At 39.8% G+C, this 25674-nt stretch overlaps 2 protein-coding genes across 6 annotated transcripts in view; one reads left to right on the top strand and one right to left on the bottom strand.

Moving 5' to 3' along the window:
- C14H7orf50 (chromosome 14 C7orf50 homolog) overlaps window positions 1-25674 on the top strand; it is a 122305-nt gene that overhangs the window by 37399 nt on the left and 59232 nt on the right. The window lies entirely within an intron of this gene.
- GPR146 (G protein-coupled receptor 146) overlaps window positions 6093-25674 on the bottom strand; it is a 46117-nt gene continuing 26535 nt past the window's right edge. The window contains exons 1-2 of one of the 5 annotated variants that reach the window (XM_058850162.1): window positions 20223-20515; window positions 6093-8041 (exon numbers count right to left, since the gene is read on the bottom strand). In XM_058850162.1, the coding sequence (XP_058706145.1) occupies window positions 6993-7997 (1005 nt within the window). In that variant the 5' untranslated portion in view covers window positions 7998-8041; window positions 20223-20515 and the 3' untranslated portion in view covers window positions 6093-6992. Of the gene's footprint in view, window positions 8042-10139; window positions 10376-10437; window positions 10573-10593; window positions 10822-20222; window positions 20516-25674 lie in introns of those variants that run through there. The other 4 variants (XM_058850161.1, XM_058850159.1, XM_058850158.1 and 1 more) reach the window with 4 other exon arrangements.

The following is a 25674-nucleotide window of genomic DNA, read 5'->3' as shown; positions in this document are numbered from 1 at the left end:
CCTCAATTTACACAGGTAAATCATCTGTGTAACTCAGCTACAAGAGCTCAAAAATTGCCTGTATTTCAAAATAATATTCTACTAAAGGGTGGGAAAAAGCCTTTTCTAATATCAAGTTTTAGTAAGAGAGCTGGTCTCTGCCTAGCACTGCAGGTGATAAAATGGCTATTTAGTCGCATATAGGCTGGACCTGAAAAATTTCATACTTCTCTTTTAATTAAGTAAGAAATCTATTTCATTGTGAACTAGTGAAACCATTCTTAATTAGAAAGAATTACAATGCTCTGGAACTGAGTGGGAATGGTGCTTCCTTTGGTCTTTGAGCATCTTGACAACCACAATGACTAGTAACAGATGTTTCATTAAACAATACAAGAAACATGTGCTTTTTAATAAATATTTTCTTCTTTGTGAATAGTCAGACCTAGTGGTCTGGTTAAATATCCTTCTGTTATGTTCAAAACCATTAGTTAACCATTGTTGAGATTTGTTTCTTGCAGCAGAATTCTCTCTTACCTGCCTCTCCCTTACAGCAGCAGTTGGTTGTCCAAGTTGAGGTTAATTTTATTTCCTAAAAATACTTGTAGCAATACCCTCACTGCCTGCAGGCAGGACCAGCTGTACAAATCTGTGTTTAACAAGAAACTGGGACTGATTTTCCCCCATCTAAAGATATATTTAAATCTAAGTAATTTTATTGATCTTACTGCTTTCAGGAACTGCAAGAGCATTCTGCCAGTGACCACCAGATGGAGTTTCTAAAACAGCTTTGATGAACAAATACCAGAATTCATTTCAAAATGATCTTTTAAAGGTTTCAGAGATAAAAAACAGTGCAGAAATTCTACTGTTTTCAAGATAAATTTTAGCTTAAATTTGCAAATTTGGGGGGTGGCTAAAATTAGGCTTTTCAGTTCACTTTGTAATCTGTAATTTTACTGTGTTTGCACAGCAAGGTTTGGATAGTAGAGGCAGTGAGAGGCTACAGAGGTGGCTTCTGTGAGAAGCTGCCAGAAACTTCTCCATGTCCAACAGATCCAATTCCAGCAGACTCTGGTGGACCTGCCCCTGGCCAAGGCTGAGCCCATCAGTGCCTGGGGCAGCACCTCTTAATGTATTTAAGAAAAGGGGGGAAAAAAGCATGCAAGTGCTCTTTAAACCAGATAAAATGGATTCACTTCTGGTTATGAATCTTGCTTTAAAGAACTTCTGATAGAAAGGATTTTTTAAAGTATGTTTTTATACTTAATTCATAAATGTTCTGATGAGAATCCTGTGTTTTAAAATCTTTTACTGCCATGATTTGTAATAATATGGAAATTTTGCCTGCTGCTGACTGTGAATATTTTTGACAATTCTTGAAGATGTAATTAAAAGCGCCAGGAATATAAGGAAATCACATGGAATTTCAAGGTAAGGGAAGGACTTGGTGGGAAGAAAGTGGGATGACAGAGGAGATAATAGAGCCTCTGCTCTCCTGATGGAAAAAGAATGTAGTCAGCATATGTCAAAGTGTTTTGATATATAATGGAAAACTTAAGGAATTCAACAGAGGAAACATTTCACACTTCAGATTTGTTGCCATGGCAGTCTGCAGAGCTGGGTTTGTACCATTAGATTGCTTTCACTTGGAAAAAGTATTGCACAAAGTACTCAAAAAATACATAAGGTTTTGCTTATTAAGAGACTACATAAATTAATTTAGGAGCAGATGTTTAGAATTCATCAGTGCATTGAACACTTCACAGCAGCAGAAACTTAGGCAAGAATCAATTCCTCTCTGAGCCCTCAGTGAAGAGTGGAACTGAGAATGGTACTTGGGCAGGTTCTGCTTTTCTTGGGTCTTTCCAGTCCTGTGCTCCTGCAGTGAAGCTCACGAGGTCTCCAGCCTAGACACTGGGCTGCTTTCATTTTTATTAAGCAGTGATAAATGGGGCACTATCTATGCACATACCCACAGCACAAAAACAATTTAATTGAATCTTAGTTTTAAACAAGGAAAACAAAAAAAGATGTTACTTCCTTCTGAGGTTTGTGGTAGCAGTGTTGTATTTTCTTCACAGCCTTGGGGCCTGTTCTCCTATTGTATAGTAGTTAATTGAGTATTTTCTGTGCATGCTCCACGGTGTGGCTGACTTCTGTGATGTCTCTATTGACAGATAATGGCAGATTCAGGTGCCATGTCAGCCTGGTTTGTAGTGGTGTAAACATCTTGACTTTGTTGTACCCGATCAACCCTTTTCACTTGCATTTATGTTGTTGTTCATTCTTCAAAAACGTGTGGGCTTTGAACTTGCTGCTTCTTAACTAACTCTGTTCTCACTGAAGATTCTTCAGTCTCTGTTGTATATGAGGGGTTTTACTAATCCAGCTGAAAACAGCCTTTCTATTGGTTGCATCCAAAAGCTCTGTGGAATGAAGGATCAGAAAATCACTGCTCTGTACTTGTTCAGAGATGCTGGCTGTCCTATTAAAGAAAACACCCTTTAAAACACTGTAAGGGCATCCTGTCAGATACTAGGCTTTGAGTAAATGGTGTTAATATTGCAACTTCCACTCTGACAGTTGCCATTTTCATTTATTTCTGACTGAGACATAAAACTGAGGAGTGCCTTGGACTGAGAGGTTTTTAAAGCGTTTACCAATAATCATTTTAAATAGAGTTTGCCATCTTCCTACACTTCACAGAACACCGAAAGGGAACAAATGAGTAATTTTGAAAGTATAGCCAAGAAAATATTTTCAGATATGTAGTGTAAACTAACTGATCCATGGGGAGTAATCTTCTGGTTATGTGCAGTGGTTACTGCAATGAATGTGTCATAAGGTATCTTAGGTTCTTAAAAGCTTTGTTTTCTTTGGGATGCCAGAGGTGTGGGTTATTTTATTATGCTGTTCTGAGAACCAGGAGAATTTCTGCAGGAAGCTGATTGTGGCAGCACAAAGGAAAGGAAGTTGTCAGGATGTGGCCAATGTTTGCATTGATCTCCAGGTGCACTGTTACTCTGCCTCATTAATTGCAGGATTCTTTATGCTGAAAAAAGTCAGGCGAGGTATGTGCCTTTTAGCTTTCATTCCCAGCCAACTTCATGCTGATGAATAATGAGATTTTAATAATGCCAAATTAAGGCCTGGAAATTTGACATCCAAGTTGTGCAATTTGTTATGTTTTAATTCAGTGAAGCCACACAGGTTTGTCTACAACATGTTTTTATGAAGAAAGAAAAAAGCCCACCAGAAACAAACAAACAAAAAAAACCCCACACATTTTATTGACCACGTTCACTTGTACACTTTTTATTGAGAATGTATTCTGAGTCAATAATTCCTCTATGAAGCATTCCAGAAAGTCCATTTCTGTAGTATTTTGACATGATATTGGAGTCCACATCTCTTCATTGTAATAGAACCAGGAATTTTTTAGTGGCTGATCACCTCCTTTTATTAACTGAAAAAAAAAATCTTCAGAGACCAACAAAATTTGATTCTGAAATGTAAACTTTTGAAACTAGAACCTCTACTAAGTTAGTCAACAAAGACCTGTCTTGAGCTAGCTGTTAACAGCTCAGTTAGAAGCAGAGCATGATATTTTTGTTAGTTTGTTGATTTGACTTAATTAGCAGTTCAGCAAAAGGGCTATAAGCCACAGATCAATTCAAATATTAAGTTTAATTTTGTGAGAAAATAACACTGTTAATAACAGCACTTAACTAGTGCTTACTTTCTAGTACACATTATATACATACAGAAGCATACAGTACACCTTCCTGTTCAGAGGTTTACATTTAAATGATACACTTTTAGAAATAATTTAATAAACTCTTTGCAGATTCTTTTTACATCAGTAGGCTGATTTTTATCTTGCATATATACAGTATTTTATTCATATCTATTTAAACGTGTAATAGATAAGCTCCTATTTACAGTCACCAGAAACCTTCAGGTATTTGAAATGGAAAGGCCCTATTCTCAATAATTTTGTGTATTAAACGTTTGTCCATAAAAGTTCTTCCTAATTTATGATACTTTGTATTTCCTTAAGTATTTTACTGCACTTGCTCCTCTACTGTTCTTTATATAAAAACCGCAAAGCTCTCTCTTTTTGGGATACTGCTTTTTAAGAGACACCAGGTGAGGGTGCTGCAATTAAGTTCAGAATTTCCTTAGGAGAACAGCAGCCAAGAAGATCCATAGCACAGTTTCTTTGAGGCAACTAATACATCAAATTAACTTTGCAAAGAGGTTGAGTGGATAGCAGTTTTGTTCATTAAATTATCCAAGTTGCTGTATCTATGCTTGCCATCACATTTAGTATTTATCAAGGATACAGACAAACATCTGTAGCTCTATTGCAGTAAAAAATATTAGGAAAAAAACAGACTGGATACCCCACGGATAAATTCCATAAAAATCTGTCTTTCTACATCTCTTAAATAGCAGCTTCCATTTTACTACATAAATTTGTTTGTAATGTCAGATCACTGAGTAAGATTTGGATCATCATAAAGGAGTCAGTGTGATGAAGTAAACATGAGTATTGAATGGTACCAGGTGTGCAAGACAAGCAGAGATGGAAGGGAAATGAAAGTTAAATAAATTGTGCAGAGAAGTGAAAAACGATAAAGAGAAATGATACGAGAGCCATGATGTAAAACCGAGAATTTAACACGGAGAGAAAGGAACAGAAATAAAGGCAAGAGTTCTTTTAGAGACAGAAAATAAGGTATCTTAAGAGAAGGAGGAAATGGAAGTAAGGAAGCAACATGGACGTTGAAATTGCACTTGAAGTTGCCTGCTCAGCCGCACTGTTCTGGCAGTGTCCCAGTGCTGAAAGCCTCTATTCACACCAGATAAGCCAGTTCCTCCCTGCTGGAACTCCTCCTGCATAATGGCACTGAATTTCTTTAACAGATTTTATGTGAGAGATTTAATGTGGTGCATTAAGAAACCTAATTTTCCTCAGATGGGAAGGAGCCTGTTTGCTTGACAGCTGTAAGGAAAGATTTTGTTCTTAAGCACTTCTTTGTGGAAGTGAACTTGAGTGGTCAAGACGTGTAGAAATTCATAGTAAATCTCTCAAGGTGGACAAAACCAAGAAAGCAGCCAGTATCATGTATGCCAGCATAGAGGCACTGTAAATGAGTGTGTGAGTTTGACACAGTGATAAGGAACAGCCTCAGTCCTTAATATGGTTTTCATCAACAGGCTAAAACTGAAAACACCACAGAAATAGATCATTTACTCTGTAGGCTTTAAGGGTTAAAAATACTCAATAGAATGTGAAAAGCTATTTTAAAAAGTAAAGATTAATGGAAAGTCTTCCACCAGGATGTTGATAACTAAGATGCTTGTGTATAAAGAAGATAAGCAAAGATTACTATGGGAAGAAATTGCTTGATGGGAAATGATCTGAAAGGTCTGTTCCTCACCTGCTTTTCACATAGAACTTTAGTATGTGTCTCTGCTGACAGACTAGGAGCAGTCATCAGACAAGATTGTGCTCTAAGCAATGGGAGAAGTTCAGTTCCGGTCTTGTTCCATTTATTTATTTTTTTTTTTTGTACCAGAAGCTTGAAAAGTCACATTTTTTTGATGATGTCATGTGGAATTTGAGTTGTGCTGTGACAGATTAGGCAATAAAATGATGCTGTAGCATGTATCAAATGACAGAAATGTCTTGTGGCCCCACACCAGTGGGAGAATGTCAGCTTCACTTGTACCCCCCTCCTGTTCCCTCCCGTCACTAATGCAGCAGCAGCACAAGAACAGGTAGTTTTTGGGTCAGTGCTTTGTAGTTTGTTGTTGTAACTTTTTATGTGCTTCCTGCAGCATGTTTGTTTCTCATGTATTTCATATCATCAGTAAAATTTGGTGATCTGGACTGGATTTCTTCATCCCTACTGTGAAACTAGAATTTACTAGGGATTCCAAGAATCCTAATGGAAGGCTTTTCTGAGAGGTCAGCAAAGAGCTGTTGCTGACTGGGATTCTTTTGGAGGAATTTTATATGGTTTCCAAACCTCCAGTGATGTCCTAGATTAAAGAGTGTTTAATTTATTTGTTGCAAACATATCCCTTGAAAATACAAAATGTTAATCATAAACATATTTATTTTTTAAGATAATTACTCTTGTTACATGAACATATGTGGACCATAACACTTAGCCAGACAATCTTTAGTAGTTGAATTCTGATTTAACTTTGTAAACCACTGTGTCCTTCATTTTAGTATGTGGAACAAACATCTCTAAGTTCCGTCAAAATTAGTTAATAAATATTTCTGAATTTCTGAAATGTTTTAGGATACAAACAAAGCACTGGAAAATTAAAACACATTTTTGTTATTTGTTGTAGCTAAAAGAAAAATCAGGTTACCATAAATGTTAAAACAGATTAGTTTGTGTGAGAAAATAATTTCTGAAAAAAGTAAATTAGGCTTCTTTTAGAGGGAATTCAGTGATGGAGAAAGAAATTAAATAATTTAATTTATAATTAACATTTACTATTTGGACATGTATAATTGGGTAATATGATCTTTAGTAAAGATCATCTATATAATCTTCATTGAAAAATGCTATTTACTTCATCAAGGATAGCACTATCACTTCTTTGTACAGAAAACAAGGTAATACCTTTTTCCTATACAAGATACAAGGTGCTGTGTCTTCAGTCAAGACTTCAATAAACTGCTTAGTGATTTCTTCAGACAGGAAGATCAGAGCCATGAAAACAGAGTTTATCCTTTGTCACCAGTTCAGTGCACTGAAGGTATCTGATGTCACAGGTAATGCAGCACACAGGCCAGAGCCTCACACCACTTCAGCAAACAACTACTGGAAAATTAAGACTGTTGCATTCACCTGCAATGGAAGCTCCTTCCAGCTTCTTGGTTGGGACTCTCGAATGTCTCTGAGTGCCACCACAGCAGCGTCACAGTCCCAGCACTGAGCACCCAGTGCTGCAGTCACAGAGCACCAGGGGTTGTGTCACACTTATGTCATGACCTGCTGTACAACTGTGCGCTCGTGAGAACAGCCTTGGTTCCCACAGTGTATCTTTTTAAGCAAACGTCGCAATTTGTTGGGAAAGTTTTTGTTGATGTATCTGTAGAGCAGAGGCATGACAAAGCTGCTGGAGAAAGCCAGGAATTTTGACAAAATCGTTGCAAAGTGTAATATTTGAATGGAATTTACATCTGGAATTCTTCCTCGTAGGTTAGTAAATGTGCTTACCAAGAGAATAACATAATAGGGTGTCCAGAGGGTGAACTGTGTGCAGACTGTGGCGATCAGAAGCCTGTGCACCGATGGATCCAAGCGCCCAGTGTCCTGATCCAGCGGCGTGGCCTCCTTGCGTATCCGCAGGATCAGCGTCAGTGCGTAGAGAACAGCGATGGCGGGTACGACGTACCCGATAAACACCATGATGGCATCTGCTGCTTCCTGGTTCTGCATCTTGGAACACTCGATTATTTTGGTGGACACGTGGTTGCAGACGTAGAACAGGAGAGATGAAAAGCTCGTGAGCATGGCACCGCCCCAGATGAACCCGCAGACGTGCTTGGTGTTGTACACACTGGACATGTAAGTCCTGGGCAGGGCACGTTCGATGTAGTAGTCCAGACTGAGCAGTGTGGTAGAGTACATGGTAACCAACGATGAGACGTTGAATAAAATAAGAAAGGTAATATAAACTTCATTGTTGGAATTCCAGATGGCCCATTTTGTATTGGCAAGACCCAGCAGGTACATTGGTGCCAGAGTGTTGATGATGAGACCGGCGATGGCAATGTTGACAAAGTAAACATCTGGCATAGTCATAGTAGCTTTGTTGTAGAGGTTAACTAGGACCAGCAGGCCATTGTAACAAAGGCCAATTGGGAAACAAATAATGAGGTAGAGAAGGGAAAAGATGGAAAGCACAAGGTCGAAGTCATGGCAGAGATGCTGGTCCTCACTGTTCTCGGTACTGTTGATTAAGGCTTCACAGCTCCACATAGTGATTTTAGCTTTTGTGTCTTCTTTGCTGGTTACCAGCTTTTCTGTAGAGAGAGAAATAGTGAAAGGGTTGTTAAAATATAGCATCATAAATAAAATGCAATGTATGTGAAGAAAACATTTTTAATTTTAAGATCATACATATCACGTAACAGATGTTTTTAGTCTAGAAGAAAGTAAAATGTTATTCAAAATTTCATTAGACTAATACGTGTTGTTTTTATTTAAATGAAACTAGTGGCAAATTAGTCGATACAGAACACTCAACAGAAGTAAACTGTAAACTATCATTAAGTACTGATGTATATATTAATGCAATTTTTTTAAAATTGTCAGACAGCACCTTGTACATAGCTAAAAACACATAAAGGTACTTAAGAGTGTAAGGATATAAACTGAAGCAGAAATCTTCACAGTATGATAGAAAATAAGGATCTCCTAATATCTTAAATAAGCTTTACCTTAAAAAAAAAAGAGTTTCTTAGGAGGCACATCCAAGACAGTATGGTGGATGTGTACTGGGTCACTGATAAAATTGACAAAGACTAGAGGATACTGGGAAATGAGGTGAGGTGGTTTGGTTTTGTTGTTTTTTTTAAATAGGTCAGTTTGTATTCAGACTTCCAACCTTTTAACCATTTAGCTTCAAAAAAAACAATGGACCTCTGTAGTCCAGGGAACCTAATATCAGGGCAGCCTGACTTTCCAAAAAGGCAAGAATCAGCTATCATTTCCTCTCAGAATAGCTCAAATTCTTTAAAAAGTATGCTACTATCAGCAGTTGTGGTCCAGCCGTCTTTGCTTTATCATCAGTAGAGACAGCATTTTAACTGAAACCAAGTGAACTTCAAGGCAACTGTGTAAAGTCGCTTTCCAGAATGCAGAAACAAGAAATAATCACTGAAGTACAACTCAAAACACAGCCTTAAAATCATGGGTTATTCATGGCAGCCCATTTCAGGGACAGTGCAGAGCTGGTGCAGCAGGCGATTCCCCATGTCACACACTCTGCCTGTCCCATTCTCCCGTGGTTTTGTGTGCTTCTCTGTCAGCACCTATAGCAAAGTTATACCTGGATTCTTTCCAGAGGGAGAGCAAGATTTAATCAATCCACAATAAACATTGTGCAATGAAAATGAATGCTACTAGACAACATGCTATACTCCATGAACCAGATGGCTAAATTATACTGTGTGGGGTCTGTGAGCATATGGGTACGTGACTGCATCTCCCTGGTGCTAATCCTTTGACTCTTCAGCCATAGTACAAACTTTGTCCCAAAATTGTGTCAGCTTTCATGTTTTATTTCCCACTGCAGATGTTTTGTGAGCATTTTCCTTCTAAATAACCTAAGCTGAGCCAGAAATCAGGCTAAAAATACAGTAATTTTAGCTGGGCAAGCAAATTTTTATTTCACTGTCCCATGCTGGATTTCCTCAGAGAAGTGGCTTCTGTGGCAGCACCAGAAGTTCTATTGTTTTCAAAGGTTGTTTTCACCTTTGTGGGAAAACATGACTTCTTTGGTTAATTTTCTCACATCAGTCCTTCAGCTTTACTGTTGTGTATGAGTGAACTGTATCATATCTTTATGTTGTCTTTCCATCCTCATTCTATTTTCAAGCACTGAAAACCAACCCCGTTTGTTTTCAGGAAGCATCTGTTGTTTTAGGTTTTTAAGAAAGAAAAAAGCTGGTTTTTTCGCAGTTGAAGGGAACCAAAACTAGTTCTCATTGAACTGTTATGACTCGATTCAAGCAAAGCAGCAGACTGGAATTAGATATTGCAAATCTATGCATTCTGGTGAGTGCAAAGGTGACTAAGCACAGGCATGGATACAATCATGTAATTCCATTATGTAGGTTTATCCTTAAGCATGTAGCTTTGATTACTCCAGACTGAATTACATCAGCCACTGAATAACTTGCCTGTATATTGTCTCAGAAGATCAAAAGTCTTTGCTACCAGGCTTTGTATTTTACAGAGCAGGGAGATGTCTGGCTTCACAAGTGTTTTTAGTCATTACCCTTATTTTTTCTTTACATCCTCTAAGTGCGGTTAAACGCTACAATTCTGTTTTAATGATAGAAATGGCAGGCGATTCATTGTGTTGAGTAGTAATCTTAGGAAAATGGCAATATTTACCTCTGAAATGAGCAAAAACAAAACCCAAAACTAAAATATTTCCTCGGAAAATCTTCCTGATGGCTTTGGAGTTCCCAGGTGAGGCATTTCTTGCGCTGCAGCCGCAATCCCCGGTGTTCAGCGCTCCCTTGGCAGCGAGGGCGCTGAACCTGCCGGCGGCGCAGGCCCCGCTCCGCATTTCCCAGCCAGCCGTGCCTGTGGCGCTGCCCGGGCAGCTCTGCCGTGCCGGGCACTCCATCCATCCATCCATCCATCCCCGCTCACCCCTTCCGTGTGCTCACCCCTTCCCTGTGCTCACCCGCAGCCCCGGCTCGCCGCTGTTTCATAAGCGAGGGCTGCAGCAGCCTCTTGTTTACAGCGCCCCGGCGCTGCCCGGATCCTGCCCCTGTGAGCCCGGGCTGGCGCTGGACGCGCGGCCCCCGCCCGCCGCTGCCCCGGCTCCGCAGCCTCTCACCTTCAATTCCCGTGTGCCGCTGGCCCGAGCCGCCCTCCCGGGGCACCGAGCCGCCCTCCCGGGGCACCGAGCCGGCCGCCAGGCCCCGGTGTGGCTCTCCCGGGGATCATGGTGCTGGCCCGGCCAGCGCCCGGCACCGCGCTGCGAGCCGCTGCCCGCGCTGCACTTGTTTTGCCTCTCTAAGTTACTCACAAGTTTCTGCTTGGCTTGGCAGGCGCCTGGCCCCTCCCTTCCCCTGTTTACAGCCAGCTTCAAGAAGTGAGAGGTTGTGCTCGGAGCTGTTGGATCCGGCTCGCTTTGTAGTCCCTGGGTTTCGGATTTACTGCTTAAAATCCATGGGCGTGCAGGTTTGTTATGGTTTTGTCATCGGTGCTGGGGTTCTGCAGAGCCCGTGCCATTCCCTGCAAGTGCAGCCAACAGCCTGCACTCGAGAGCGTGGGTTTTATTTTTAACTTGGGATGAGAATATGTAGCTTTGAGGTTTCATTTTCATAGGCTATATATCCTGAACAATCAGTATTTAAAAATTCCTGTGCTACAAAGTGCACAGGTGCTTGTGGTGCTGGCAAACATAAAGCAGCTTGTAAAACAAGGTAGGGAGAAAAGTTTCTGAGCGTTTACTTTGAATTTGGATATTGTTTTGGAGTTGTGAAAAGATGTTATGACCTAACCCTCATTTTGTGATGGTGTTATGAGTTCCATTCTGCTTCATTTTTTAAAAATAAGTTGATTAATCTCAGGGATATTTGCATGCCACTTGCAGTTAATGGATGTGAATGTTTGTATTTTCCACAACTTTAAAATGGATCACTTCTTGAAAGAGCTTTTGAACTGCAGATTGATAATTTATCCCGTAATGAATTTTGTACTGTGGTTGTTCCGTTGTTTATATGGAAACTCCTCAGACTAATGAAAAGTTACTACCTTTGAAGTATGTTTCCAGCTGATATCACCAAAACAAAGAGCTGCCTTTTTCAAAACTATTTGCCTTACATTTAGAAATTCTGAAGCTTTATTCCATAGCAAATAAACACCAGTGTAACATCCCTTACTGAAAAAATAAGCAGGTGTTTATGAAATAAATACTGGAAAAACACTAAACCTGAGATCAGCTCAGTTGTTCAGAGCATGACACCATAACACCAATGTTGTGGGTTTGATCTCCATATGGGCCATTTGCTTAACACTTGGACTAGATCCTTGTGGGTCCCTTCATACTCAGAGTACTCTGACTGCAGTTTGTATTTAAAGGTTCATTACAAATATTGTAAAACCACTGCAGCTACCAAACAGCAGAAAATTCCCCCGTTGATGTTTGATACATAGTCCACAGACAGGTTTGTGTATGTGCTGTGGATAACTCCATGGCATCACATTTCTGGTGCTTCAGAACTTTAGAAGGACTTTAATCATCCTAAGTTCGCCAGGGAAACAGCAAAGTAAGAAAGGTATTCATGTAGAAGCACTTTTAGAGTGCTCATACTTGGCCAAAAGCCAATTTCCTTACACTCCATTAAAGCTGAAGGTGGTTTTATTTAGATAACCATGTCCATGAGGTACTTAAGAAAAAACTTCTTGCAACACAGCACAAAAAGTTGAGAGCACTTGATGGCAAAGATTATTTTAGAAAAGATCCATAAAATGAACTTCAAATAATGAGGAAAAAATGAAGTTCTGCTCAGTGGTATTACAGAGTCCATAGTTGCAGTCAGGCTTTTTCAGACATTTTCATTCATAATGCAGCACTAAGTTGCAGAGCAGGTTGGGTAAGAGTTTGAAGCATGACCATTCTATGCTCCGATTATTTTATTTGACTTAACCAATCCTTCATCCAGCTGCAGTGCCGTTGTCTCTTTTCTCTGCAGATTTTTTGTTTATAAAATACATGGTTTGTCTACTTGCTCTATTATCATCTATCTGGGACGTAGCTCTTACCTGGTTTATCTAAACTCTGAATGTGTTTTCACAAGCTGTGGTATCATTATAAACTAATATCTTGTAAAGTACATAGCTAATAAAGCTGCTGCCAACAAGGTAAGTCTCTAAACACACCAAACACTTGTACCTTTGTCACATCCTCTAGAGTTCCCACAGGATCTCAATTCCTACAGACTGAAACCCGGGGCTGCCCAGGGGAAGGCTGGGCCCTACACAGAGCTTTGTTGGGCAGCACAGATTTCATTCAAATCTAGACTGAGCAAACTAAAAATCATGGCCAGAAGGTGCTGTATGTATATACAAACCATGATTTAGTAGATTGTCATCAGGCTTTGAAAGGTGCTCCTCACCAGGGTTTGAAAGGTGCTTTTTTGAAAGCGTCATGCTGAATATTACTTATGGATTGATTCTTAAAACTTTACATAGTGGATGATCAATATTTCTGGAAAATAACAAACCTACAATTAGCTGTACATCAAGGAGAACACAGTGAATTCTCAAGTGCTGGAGAGTGAAGTGTCACATTGTTGTTACTTCTCAGTCTAACACGGCATTTCTTTAAGCTTACTAGCTTATATACATACCACAGGGATTAACAAATAACTTGTAGGGTGGATATACAGAAAAATAAAACTAAATATCTCAGGTTAGAAGCGAGGGGGGAAAAAACTGCAGCAGTGCAGGCAAGTAGGTTTCAGAATATACTTTTCTCATGCAGTTGCTGAGTTGCTGCTGTTTATAATATAATGATACAGCTCAGATAAAATGCTTTTAACATGAGTGGAGAAGAAAATCCTGCTTGATACTGGGGACTGGGCTGAAAAACAAGCCCCTTCCAACCCTATCATTTAAGTCTTTGTGGTGCAACCATTGACCAGTTTGGCAGGGGGAAGTTCATAATTAATATTGGTTCCATTTATAATGTGGTTAATTCAGTGCAATGTAAGGTGAAAGAAGGCACGATCAAACAGCAGGGATAATTGCTACAAAGTAGTATTGAATATAATAAGCTGATGTTGGATATTTTAAAAAGTACAAATCAAAAAGCAAGAGTAGGTCAGTTGAAAGAGGGAACAAGGGGTTTGCCCTTCGTGGCAAGTGAACTCATGGAAGAGCAGTTACCCAAACATCTGGTCCCGCTGATTTCACCCTTCATTAGGCACAGCTTTTGGTTTTCTAAACCCTTTCCCTTTGCTATATAGCTTGCTTTAGAAGCAGCATAACAATAATTAATAATTAAAATAAACCCATGGTTTTTCACTTATATAACCCAACTCTTGCCTACTCCTGCTTAATTCTGCACAATTTGAGTGCTGTGAAGCCATTTCCAGCTCTATAGACTTTCCCTGGACCAATGTTTTTCCTATAACATTCCTTTTATCCATGCATAAATTCTTATGTACATGTCCTGGTTTCTTAAAATACCCCTTGAGTTTCACATCTGCCTGGCCAATGTTTTGCTCTTTATCTCTCCCTGATGATTCCCTTTCGATTAACATTGCACCTCCCATTGCTGCTTGCTCATATGTCACACACACAGTATCATATCCAATGTATGACAGGGCTTCCAAGCACGACACACTTTCACTTGTACTTTGTGACTTCACTGTGGGACATCTCAGGCTGTTCTTTGCTATTTTGATTCAGGAATAAAGCTTACATTCTCAAGAACTGATAGGGTGCATTTCCATTGCACATTACACGAGTACAGAGATACCAGTGTTCCTCAAACTGCTCTTTGTGTTTTGCTTTGGCCACCCTTTGAGGTTGCTTTTTCAGAAATTCTGAATATCTGTTGTCTTCAGAGCTCCTTCCTGTGGGCCCCCTCTCACTTGCTGGGTGACCTTTGTTATTGTTCCACAGATGTTGGCAACCTCTGTCTCATTTGTTTATCTTCTCATTCTGTAAGCACCATCTTTGTGGTAAATCATCTGTATAGCAGCTACCTGGTGATTCACATCCCACTTGTGCCATGATAATCTCCTTCCTGCCCTGGCCTCTTGGCAACCTGCTAAATAGATGCTTTTTTCCCCTCCTGTTTTGACCTCTTGTTATTTATCACTGTTATTATTAAATGTATAAAAAATACGTAAAATTATTAACATAATATAATTATTAACAATGTCAGCTGCACATTTGGTTTCTGTTTAGATTGTTTGGCTTTTTGATTGTTCTTAGATTGTTCTCTCAAGTTCATATAAGGCCATGTCAAAAATAAGTCTGCAAATTGCTGCCATGGGTCACTAAGCATCAAGAAATGAGTTCAGATGGGCTTTTTGTTTGGAAGAAGGAGGAAAACTTGATTTTAGGGTAGATACCCTAATGGGTCAGCTGGTTTTTTAGGATGTGGATATTCTCTAATAGGTTAGAACAGCAGAACTTTCTTCTGTTTTTAGAGTTGATAGAAGGTTGCTCAGAACAACGTGTGTATCCATCAGAAATGAGGAATTGTATTTAGTTTCTCCTCAATTTCTAAGCAGCTTAAAGCTTATGAGAACAGGTAATATACTTAATAAAGGAAGACAAAAAGGATCAGCTACTCTGGAAATCATAATCAAAACCGCTAAAAGTTGTGTTTAAGAGCCGTTTAAATCTGTTGGAGAGCGGTAGTGTCATGGTGCTCTGGAATGTTGTAATAACCAACTACCATGGGATAGAAGTTCTGTGGAAAGGAGATAGCCCAGCAGCCCCTAAAGATTTGTGTGGAAGGAGTCCCTTGTTTAGGCACAGATGTTATCTGCCAGGCACATCTGCCACTCTAGATAAATCCTCTTTTTTTGTGCTGTTTATTTCTTTGCAGTGGAGCCCCTGTGGGAGTTGGGTTGCCAGTGGCTGTGCCCTCCTGGCAGCTGCTGGGGAGCAGCTGCACCGCCGGCTCTGCACGGGTTAACTCCATAAACTCAGCCTTGTTTTGTTAAATTCTCCCTGTCCCGGCATCGGATGAGTGGCACTGATGTGCTGCTCCACCCCTTCCTGACTTAGCTTTATCACTGAATTCTGTAAGAGTTTCTATATGGAAAACATGACTTATTGTTTCTTTTTTAATGTTTCTGTGCAGTGAGAAAGAATTCACTACAGAGGGAACAGTGCAACTTCTAATACTTAAAGATTTCGTCCCTTTTTTCAGCAGAAAGTGAAATACCTTACTTTTGTGCATTCTAAAGGTGAGGATTCCATCAGACTGAATGAATTTACACTGTGATTACCTGTATTCATCTATCTGTAAGCCTTAGCTGCCAGGGATCCTGACATGAGATACAATTTGGAGATCCTCAAATATCCACTAGATAATGCTTTTTTAAACGATTAAGTTATATGCAAAACAAAAACCTGAGTAATTTTCCTAGTATTCACATTCACTTCCAGGAACTTACAGCGTATTAAATAACAGGAATAATTAGAATGAATGCAGTATTAGAAAATCAGCTTACATAAGGTGCTCCCAGTTCTGGATTTTATAAAGTTGACCAGTTGGAATACAAGAAGTGACAGCTTTTAAGCATCAGCAGAGTAGATGGTGCCATTCAGAGTGCTGAACAGCCAGTTAGCACTGCTGCAGTTCTGCTCCATGTTTCAGAGCCCTTGGAAACCCATTTCGGTGTAGCTGTCCTACTTTAAGTAGCAACAACCTTAAATAACATTCAGTGTCAAGATGACTGAAAGTTGTTACATATATATATTAATTCTATCAACTGCTTCACTGAAAACAAAATTTAAAAAAAAAATTTAACCTTTGTGAGAATTTTCAGTGTGCTTGTAACTGGTGAGCCACAGAAACCAAAAGAATTAATTAAAAAATACAGAAAATTTCAGTTTCTGGGAGAGCACACAGGCAAATAATTCCCTTCAATTTAAAACTGAATGTAAGTTGCAGATTCTTTTCGTATGAAGTACAACTCAGTGGATCTAACAAGGGTTACAGACACCTTCAGAAGGCATCTTTACTGTTGTGATGTTGATGTTCAGAGCAGCTGGCACTTAGTAGACACTTTATCCTACTGTTTTTAATGAAAACATTTCACTCATTTATTCTGACTTCAGGAATAGACTAAGTGGGTGATTTCATTAATAAATTTTCCATAACTTGCAGTCATCAGTGTTTAAATATAAGGAATTTAGCACCCAGTATCTATAGACACTTAAACTGTAGAGCAACAAGTCAGCTGAGACTGGTTTGGGAAGAAAAATTTATGACACTTACATGTTTGGTTTTTTTTATGTAAAGAACATCATACTGTAGAAACTTCTGAAGCCTTTTTAATATTTGAGATAATATAAAAGACAGTTTTATGGTAAAATTCTTCATTTAGGTAATGTCTTTAAAAAGTGCAAACAGGTCTTTTGCACACAGCCTTTGATCCAGGCACCTCATTTGCACACAGGTGCCTGGATCTCTGCATTTCCAGCATTCTGGAATTGCCCAGCTTCCAGGTAAGGAATGTTTGTACTTCTGGTTCATGTAAATCAGCATCACTCCAGTAAAGAAGACAGATTCTCACCAATCAAAATTAATGCAAATTACACCAATTCTGGGCTTTACTGACTGAATTTTGTGCAGGAAGAGAGTGTCAAAGGTGCACGGACTGTGCTGGAATTACTCTGTAAATGAGTTGGCCGGGTGAGCTGGCAGGGTGGAAACAGCAGCTCTTATCTTCCCCCACTGTTTGTCAGCTCCAGCCGTGCTCAGGGCTTGTGGCAGGGAACTCTGCTGAAATTTGGCAGTACAGAAACATTCCCCACAGATCTTTTGGTGCCAGTTGCAGAGACTGACAGGAGGCACAGATGGTACTTTTCCTGGAAACTATAACAAAATGCTGTTTCCTATTAGAAACCCTGGTGAAAGCTGACTTGGTGACTTTGCAATCAGACCATCACGTTGGCTGGGGAGGAAACTCCTGTGGAACAGACTCTGACCACAGGGACCACGTTTCCAGTAAAAGTAGAAATATCTACATAGTTCTTTATCAGATAGCATATAGAAGAACTATAAAACTGGTTTGAGTTTAGAGTTTGAAGGGAAAAATCAGCCCTCAGCAGAGCTGCACTAAGGCTGAAATGACCTCAAAATTTGTCACATCCGCTGGAGATAAACATATCTTTTGTTAATTGCTGGCAAGTCTGAGACATCTTGTTCCTGACACTCCTGTGGCTTTTAATTTTCGCTGTTTGGTGAAGGAAATAGCATTTTCTAGCTGCCTCCTGGATGAACTTGCATAATTACTGATTACATCTTATTCCATTTATAATGTCTGAATCAAAGATTTTAAATTTGCATTCTAGGGGGTCTGGTATAAATTAATGCTGATCTAAGGTTGGTTATTATTAGATGGTAAGATTTAGAATAAGAATTTGCATTTACCACGGGCTTGAAGCATCTTTCTGACATGAATGAGTTCTGATTTTTCTTGCCATGTGCCACTCCTCACTCCACTTTATCAGTGACAGGAGGTTTTTGTCCCTTAGTCATCAAAATGTTCTACCAATAAACTCAATTTTTTCTAAGACTCTGCATTGCAGCCATACGTGAAAATAACCCTTATCACGTTCTGTTCTGGGATGCTGACAAAGAGTTTGACAGGTTTGTGTATTTGATGATTTCATTTGAGTCCTTGGCTATCTTTCCACAGACCTGTGGGTGGGGATGCTTCCTTAGGTAGTCTTAATGGATGGTGTTTTTCCAGGCCAATACCACTCTGGACAAATGCTTCCAAGGGCAAAAAAACCCCCAAAGCAATTTTGTGGGAAGAAATGTGCAAAAGAGACTGAGACCTCTGTAAACCTGGACTCTTTAAACCTAAAGCCTGCCATGATAAAATCATCTGTGAAGTTACACCTGGAGTCTACTACCAGTAGCCACCTGCTGCCCACATTGCATCCACTCCATGGTATTTGGAAAACCATGGTTAGGATTTGTGCAAATTCTTGGAACTACAGCCACATTAATGACATGGAAATAAATACAAGTGCTTACTAACTGCAGTGTATCCACTCACATGCCATACAGCAATTAACTCTCTAAAAAATTGAACAGACTTTTTGTAGAGATTTCTTAGTGTCCTTCATAGGTAACATGCTGTTTTTAATAAGTCCTGCCTGCTTGAGGAAGCAAAATGGACTTCTAGAGCACCTTTGTTACTTCAGGAGCCCTGGTATGTAAAATTATATTGGGTTTGCATGACAAGCTTCTGGGAAGGTGTTCAGTTTTATTTCTCACTATGCTACTCTAATTTGATGGTTAATGAATCAATTTTTCTGTGAGTTAAGTCTGTTTTGTTCAGGATGGTAATGGGTGAGTGATCTCTCTCTCTCCTTCTATTTTCTGTCCAGCCACAGAGAGGAGTGATAGAGTGGCTTCGGTGGGTACCTGGTGCCCAGGTGAGGTCAACCCACCACAAAAATAAATGTATAATCTGCTTCCTCCTGTGCTAATGGGTGGAAACCTGAGGAGTAATTAGTTAGTCAGAGAGCCAGTTTCTTACTAATGATTGATAAATGGTTGTTTTTACAGAGCCCACACAGGCACTGGGTACTGAGAACAGTAAAGCACAGTTTGTAGGGAGGCCACTGGAGTCTGCTGGTCTGTCTTCACTTAAATGAACCATACTTGTTGTGGCTGTTGTGGAAAATATGCAGAATATTCTGATAACCTCTTATCTGATTATCAGAACCTGCATGCAGGAGTTCAGCTGAACCAGTCTGATGTGCAAATCACAAACACTGATGTTTACATGAATCACTTTGACCAGACATTTGTTTAACTTTATTGCATCACTTCAGAATCAGTCTGACTTGTGTAGAAATACATGGAATTGTGCTCAGACTTAAATGATGGAGCCAATCAAACATGTGTTGGGTGTGATGCTGGCATGACAAATAGGGTGCTGCCTTTAATGCTGCTTTAGCATTTCTATCACAACAACATAAAGTTCAGCTGACAGAGCCCTAAGGGAAAGTAGGTCTTCTGCTATGTACAGTAGAAAACAGATTTGCAAAATCACAGTGATTAGTGTAGTTAAAATGCTATGAAGGCTGAAAGGACAGCAGTCATTCTGCTTATTCAAAGCTTCTGCTGAAAGCAGTTAGGAAATTTTTAGTGCCTTGAAGTTTGCCTTTGGCTTACCTTCTCTTATAATATAAATGAAAATGCAACTTAATTGTGATTAATTAGTTAATTAGTTACTGCTGTGTCTGCTTTGCAGTAATATTTCAAAGTATGGTTTGCTGCATGTTTTTTACTATCCTATGAATAAAAGATCCATAAGGGTCTCAAAAACTAATTGGACTAACTTTTGACCAATTCCTCTCCACTACTTCTCTTCTGTAATGCTTCTAGATTTAATATACAGAAACATAGAGATCTTGTATATTCAGAGCAATAAACAAAATAAAACATTAAAGCACAGTTATTACCTAAAGCAACAGTGATAAATCTAGACTAATGTGCATGAAAATTGATATGCACAAGAAAAGCTACTGTAGCTTTGTTTTGGCCAACCAGATAAAAGTGGGAGCGTGACAAATTCAAACAGCGATGTTTTCCCTAAAGAACTGTTATCTAAAAACCAAACATTGTTTTCTAATGCTGGCACCATTCATTTTTACTGATCCAAGGCTTAGATGCATTTGTATAAATTCTTTCTAGGCTCTTAAAAACTGAAAACAATCTAAAAGGAGAACTGCTTAAAATCTCACCTGGGAAGCACTGCCTTGCTGTCCCTTGATGGCTGGCAGAAGCATTTTGCCCATCAAGCCAGAGCCTTTAGTGAGTGAGCTGAGCAGAGCCCAGTGTCTCATTTCTGTGGCAGAGAACAGGGGAGCCGCTGTGGCCGCAGAGCCCTCGGCGTGGCACTGGACACTGGGCTGCGTGTGACTGCCCTGCACATACGTGCTCATAATCCCCTAAGCTGCAGCCACACGCCCTCACTGGAGCTCTGGCACAGCCAGGGCCTGATCCTGCCCTAGGCACGGTGCTGGGTACCCTGCCCTGCTTGTGAAAAGGTTTGGAGAGGTCTGTTTTCTGTTTTGGAAAGGACACGCTGTGGTTCAGGGAACAGTTCAGCCTTTGGTGTCATTACGTAACCGGGGACAAACAGCGGCTGCATCAAACCCGGAGAGTTTTGCTACAGGAAAAGAGTTTGACCATCAGAGCAGCTTTTCTGTGCACACTAACTGAGTCGTGGACCCGCAGCAGAATGAGCCAAGCTGACAAAAATATTATGTTAGTGAGATGTGATTTTCTTCAGAGCGGCTCCTCCCAGCTGTGAATGGCGGCAGTCACATCCCCCCCACCTCAGAAACACAATACTGTTCAGCAAAACCCTGCAACATCCACTTGGCCTCTGGAGACTATAGACAGTTACCAACATGAGACCTGAAAAAGAGCCAATGTGAGCTTTGAAAAATACTGTAAACCTCAGAATTCTTTTAAGCATTCGGAAGAAACGTTTTAATTGGGGGGAAAAAAAATCATGTAAGGAAAATGGTGCTGCTTTATCATCTGACTTTAATGAGGTGGTAGGTAAATGTAAATTCTTTGCCTTTGAATAAAAAGCCTGTAACATCATGATTCCATCTATTTAGCTTGAATACAAATAGTCCTTAAATAATTTGCCTTTTTAAACTGTAATGAAGAAATAATTTATGTGTTTTCCTTCCTCCCCAAAGCAGGAAAGTTTAATATATGATTTTACTTCTCAACCATAAAGGAGCCGATCCATAAAATGAATGAATAATTTGTCATTCATGTTAGCATGTGTATCTTCTTTGGAGTATGTAACATAAATGTGTTTTGTTATTTTATACCATTAGTTGCTTATTCTTAATTTTGCAGTTTCTTAGAAATTAAGACTTCACAGCAGGACTCTGAGATAGGCTCTAAGGTTATCACCTTAGAACTTTTTGAGTGTTGGTATTTATGATCTAAGTATTTGCTTAGTTCAAGTATTTTTTTGTTCCCTTTGGCTAAGCTTCTATTGTTTATATTAAAGTTAACCCCCCCAAATCTCTATCTGCAATGTCTATCACACAGCAGCTCTTCTTGTAAGGTCCCATGCAAGTATTTTCCATTAGATTTTCTATTGTTGGAGATTGGTCAAATTATTAAATAAACAAGCACTTCTTTTATCTCTGAAGTAATACTTCTTTGAGGAGACAGTGTGGGACAGCCCAGGATGATGACTTTTCCTTTTTTTATGGTTTGTATTATTTCATACTCATTACTAATTTGGTTAAGCCGTTACGTATGGTTTGTATTTTGAAACACGGAGAAGAAAACCCAAACAGTGTTGCTGATTTATATTTGATAATACCAGTGACAGTTGGACATGGAGTTGAAGGGGAAGTGTGCTTTCCTTTTGAAATTCAGACCTCATAAACTTTAGCATATCAGCTTTTTGTAGGGAAAAAAAATGCAGAGATTGTGAGATGGAATAGCACTCCTGTGGTCTCCAGGGAGAGCAGGAGGTAATAATGCGGCTCCTTGGAGTCTGCTGCTCTCTTGGTTTTATAGAGGCAACTGCTTGCTCTGATAGGCCCTGCTTTTGAAAGAAGCCATCACTTCTTTCAGGCTGCAGTGCTCACAACCTAATACTTTTTCCATTCTCCTGGTGGGGTTTGTCCAGCAGACTTTCCACAGTGTTTGTTTGAGTGTAGAGATATCAAATCTCTGGCACAATTTTGCTGTGTAACTACAGCTTGTAGTAATGAGTGGTAGTCAATCACCTGGAGTTACTTGGGGAACTTGTGGGGCAGATAAGATTGTTGTGCTTTGACTATTAAAGTCCACATTTCAACAATATCCATACTTAGTAGAACTTTTCCAGGTATTTCTTGTGTTTTCCAGCCTCACCAGAGCAGTATAGTTTAAGATATGCTTCTGCTTATCAACCATAAATGACATTAACCCTAAAATAAATGAAGAATCCATGGGCAGATCTATGGATGGGGTTTTGTGCTGAGACTCGGTCCTAGCCTTACAGCTGCAAGGGGACTGAGGGAAATGTTGAGGTTTACTTTAGTGACTTATTTTTTAACTCTGCCTTACTGCAAAGTCAGCAAGCACAAACCTCAGTGAAGGTGGAGCCTCTTCTGTGACCTGCCAGGAAAATTAGCCCAGACCTAAAACACCTTTAAGCACAAGCCAACTATTTTTGCTGTGCACGTGGTAGAGGTTCAGCTGGACAGGTGTCTGGTATGAGCATGAGAGACACAGAGAGAACATCAGGCAGTTTTCATTTGTCACCACTAAGCAGCAGGGATCACAGAAGCCTTGGAGGTCTCCTCACAAGATTAATTTTCAGATGCAGCGTACTGTTCAGTGCTTTTGGCTTGATTCATACACTGAATTAAATATGGCAGTTCCCTGCCCATTTTACCCCAAATATGTCTCTCATGGCTGATGGTTCTATAAAGTTAATGCACAGCCCTGAAGTTCATAATTGCGGGTAATTTTGTTAATATGAAATTGGGATGTGAACAGTGCAGGTTTTGTTTACAGAATAATCTGTAGTGGTTCAGATGTTTTAAGTCACTGTATGTTTAAGGTGCTGATGTCCCTAATGTGCTGCTACATCTAACTGATAGACATTTCTAGTAAGAGTTTTTACTTACAGAATCTAAATAAGACCAAAACAAAGTTCTGTTCAATTTTGTTCAACATTATAATGACTTCTAGAAGTTCACCTTTCAGGAGTGCTCTGTGCAGTAACTTAGGCAGAGTCAGTGATTCGGGTGGATTAAACAAATCACAAGGTTAAAGTGAAAGTAGTTATTCAGGACTGTGGTTGCCAGAGTATTATTTTTATGAGCTGAAGTGGTTTCATTGAAGCATCACTACAATATTAGTGAATTAGTGGCTGTATTTCAGCCCTTCATACCCATGTGCAGAGTGTCTATAAAGAGTGGTTATTCATATAAAGGATTATCTATTCCTTTACAACTATTCCTCAGTATACTTTTATCTTAAGCTGGTACCTTCAAAGGAACGCAAGCAGTTGGTGGTTCATGATAGAGACTCTGGGCAGAGATCTCCTGGTTCATTGCACAGCATGAAGCCAATCCCCACTGCCATTCCTTCTCATTTTCAGTATCACTGTTTTATGTGCAAAGCAAGGTGCAGTATTAATGGGATTCATTCAAGACTGTTTATTTCTGTTTCACCTTTGCGTGAATATTCAGCAAGCTCATATTTGGTCATAACAAGTCTGAAAATGCTTTGGTAATTGCATAAAAAATATGAAACTGAATGTGCAAATCAGCTGAGGTAAGCAAGACTTATTTGCAAATTTTAGATTAGTTGCTTTAGCACTGCCTTTTATATGGGCACAGCCCTGAGTCCCTTTCATTTTTCATCTGCTACAGTATTCCAGGTTGCAAGAACTTTGATGGAAAACTTTAAAAAGGCGACCACAATCGTAGCAGTGCTGCAACCCCATTAATCATACATTCATTCCTCAGAACCAGCGTGTCTGGTTTGAGGAATTCACCCAGCTCTCCCTGAGGGCCGTTCCAGACGAGCTCTGGTGAAACTGGCTGTGGAAGCTGGATGTGGCCCAGCCCTGGCACAGGCTCTTTTCTGCTGAGGGCCACCAGAAGGCGGGTGGCACGTGCCTGGTGTGCAGGTGGGACAGCAGAGGAGCTCATTCTGAGGGGCACTGCAGTGCCCTGAGCAGCTGAGGCAGCTCAGGGCTCCTCTCCCTGTGCCAGCTCCAGCACTGCAGGAACCTCCTCCATCTCAGCTCCTTCCTCTGCTGATGTGACTCGGGATCCTCATGTGATTTTTAGTGAAAATCCCTCAGACCTGCTAACCCTGCTAATACACAGAAGCTTTCCCAAAGTATTCTAAGCTTGTGGTTCATGTCAGTAGCATGCCTTTTTTTTTTTTATTTCGAAAAGACCATGATCCTGTTTCAAAAACATGGTTCTGTGCAAAAAAACCTGACAGCTGCATATCAATAGAGTTGTAATAATGGGAAAGGCAGGAGTGTTTGTCTTTTCTAGTCAGCAGGTTTTTTACCTTGAGTTCCTTTATATTTAACCCTGATTGGTGTGGCCAAACTGCTGAAATTCTCTTAGGTCATTGCTTGTGCAGATGTATTAGAGATGTTTCTTGGTGTGTCTGTGTGCATCTTTTGTCTCTGCATACTTCTGCTAATTTTATTAGCTACTGTTTGAAAATGTCATTAGGCATCAGATCAGTTTATTTAGCTATTGTGGGCTAATCCAAACATACAGGATATAATACACAGCTCCTGACCTTTTCCTCTTCCCAGGCTTTCAGCAGCTCTTCCCTTTGCAGCCCTCAGGTGGGAGGAGGGAGGAAGGGCTTTAACCCTCTGGGTGTATTTCATGAAGTTCACAGGACAGGCTGAAGGCACTACAGCTCACTTTGCAGCACAGGAGAAGCAGGAGAAAGCACAAGCAAAGGAAAATGTCCAGGGTATTACTGTCTTCATTAATCAATGTTTGGCTGCAGTCTTCCCACCCTTCAACCCTTTGAAAAAAAGTTGTAAAGCACCAAGTTTGCAAGCTCCAGACTGTGGTAGTGAGTGGGATTTCACAGCCAGCTGACCATGAAGTGCTACCAGCTTCTAAAATCTGCTTGACTGCACATTACTTCTTCAAGCCTTCCAGATATAGGAGAAAATTGTTGCACAAAAATCTTTGAAGATGAGGTTTTATGAACATAGGTTTCTTCTAAAGGTTATGGAGAATGGAAATGTAGTTAAAGCATCATTTCCTCTAGCTGTCCATTTTACTATTGCCACTTTTGATCTATGCTCATGTGAAAAAACAATTCCTTAATAAATCTCTACCCCAAGAGGTATTTTGATAGCATAAATCTACTGTATTTATTGTTCATAGCAAATCTTAAAGGGAAGAAAAAAACCAGAGGAAGAATACAAAGAAAATGTTTGCCTTAATGAATGAAAATTGGACTGTTTGTACTATAAAAAAAGGAGATAATTATGGCTATAAAATATGGTCAAAGAATGAAAATTAACAACATACACAGTGTGTAGAAATGGGAGTGAGCCATTACGGTCAGACAGATTCATTGAGATCTTTTCTCCATAGTAATTCTTAATGATGTGGGAATTTCTATTTTTTTGTTAAGGACTGAAACCATCCTAGAGAATATTCCTGG

The sequence above is a fragment of the Poecile atricapillus genome, chromosome 14, assembly GCF_030490865.1.
Source record: "Poecile atricapillus isolate bPoeAtr1 chromosome 14, bPoeAtr1.hap1, whole genome shotgun sequence".
Classification (NCBI taxonomy): domain Eukaryota; kingdom Metazoa; phylum Chordata; class Aves; order Passeriformes; family Paridae; genus Poecile; species Poecile atricapillus.
This window is presented reverse-complemented; position numbering and strand designations above follow the sequence as displayed.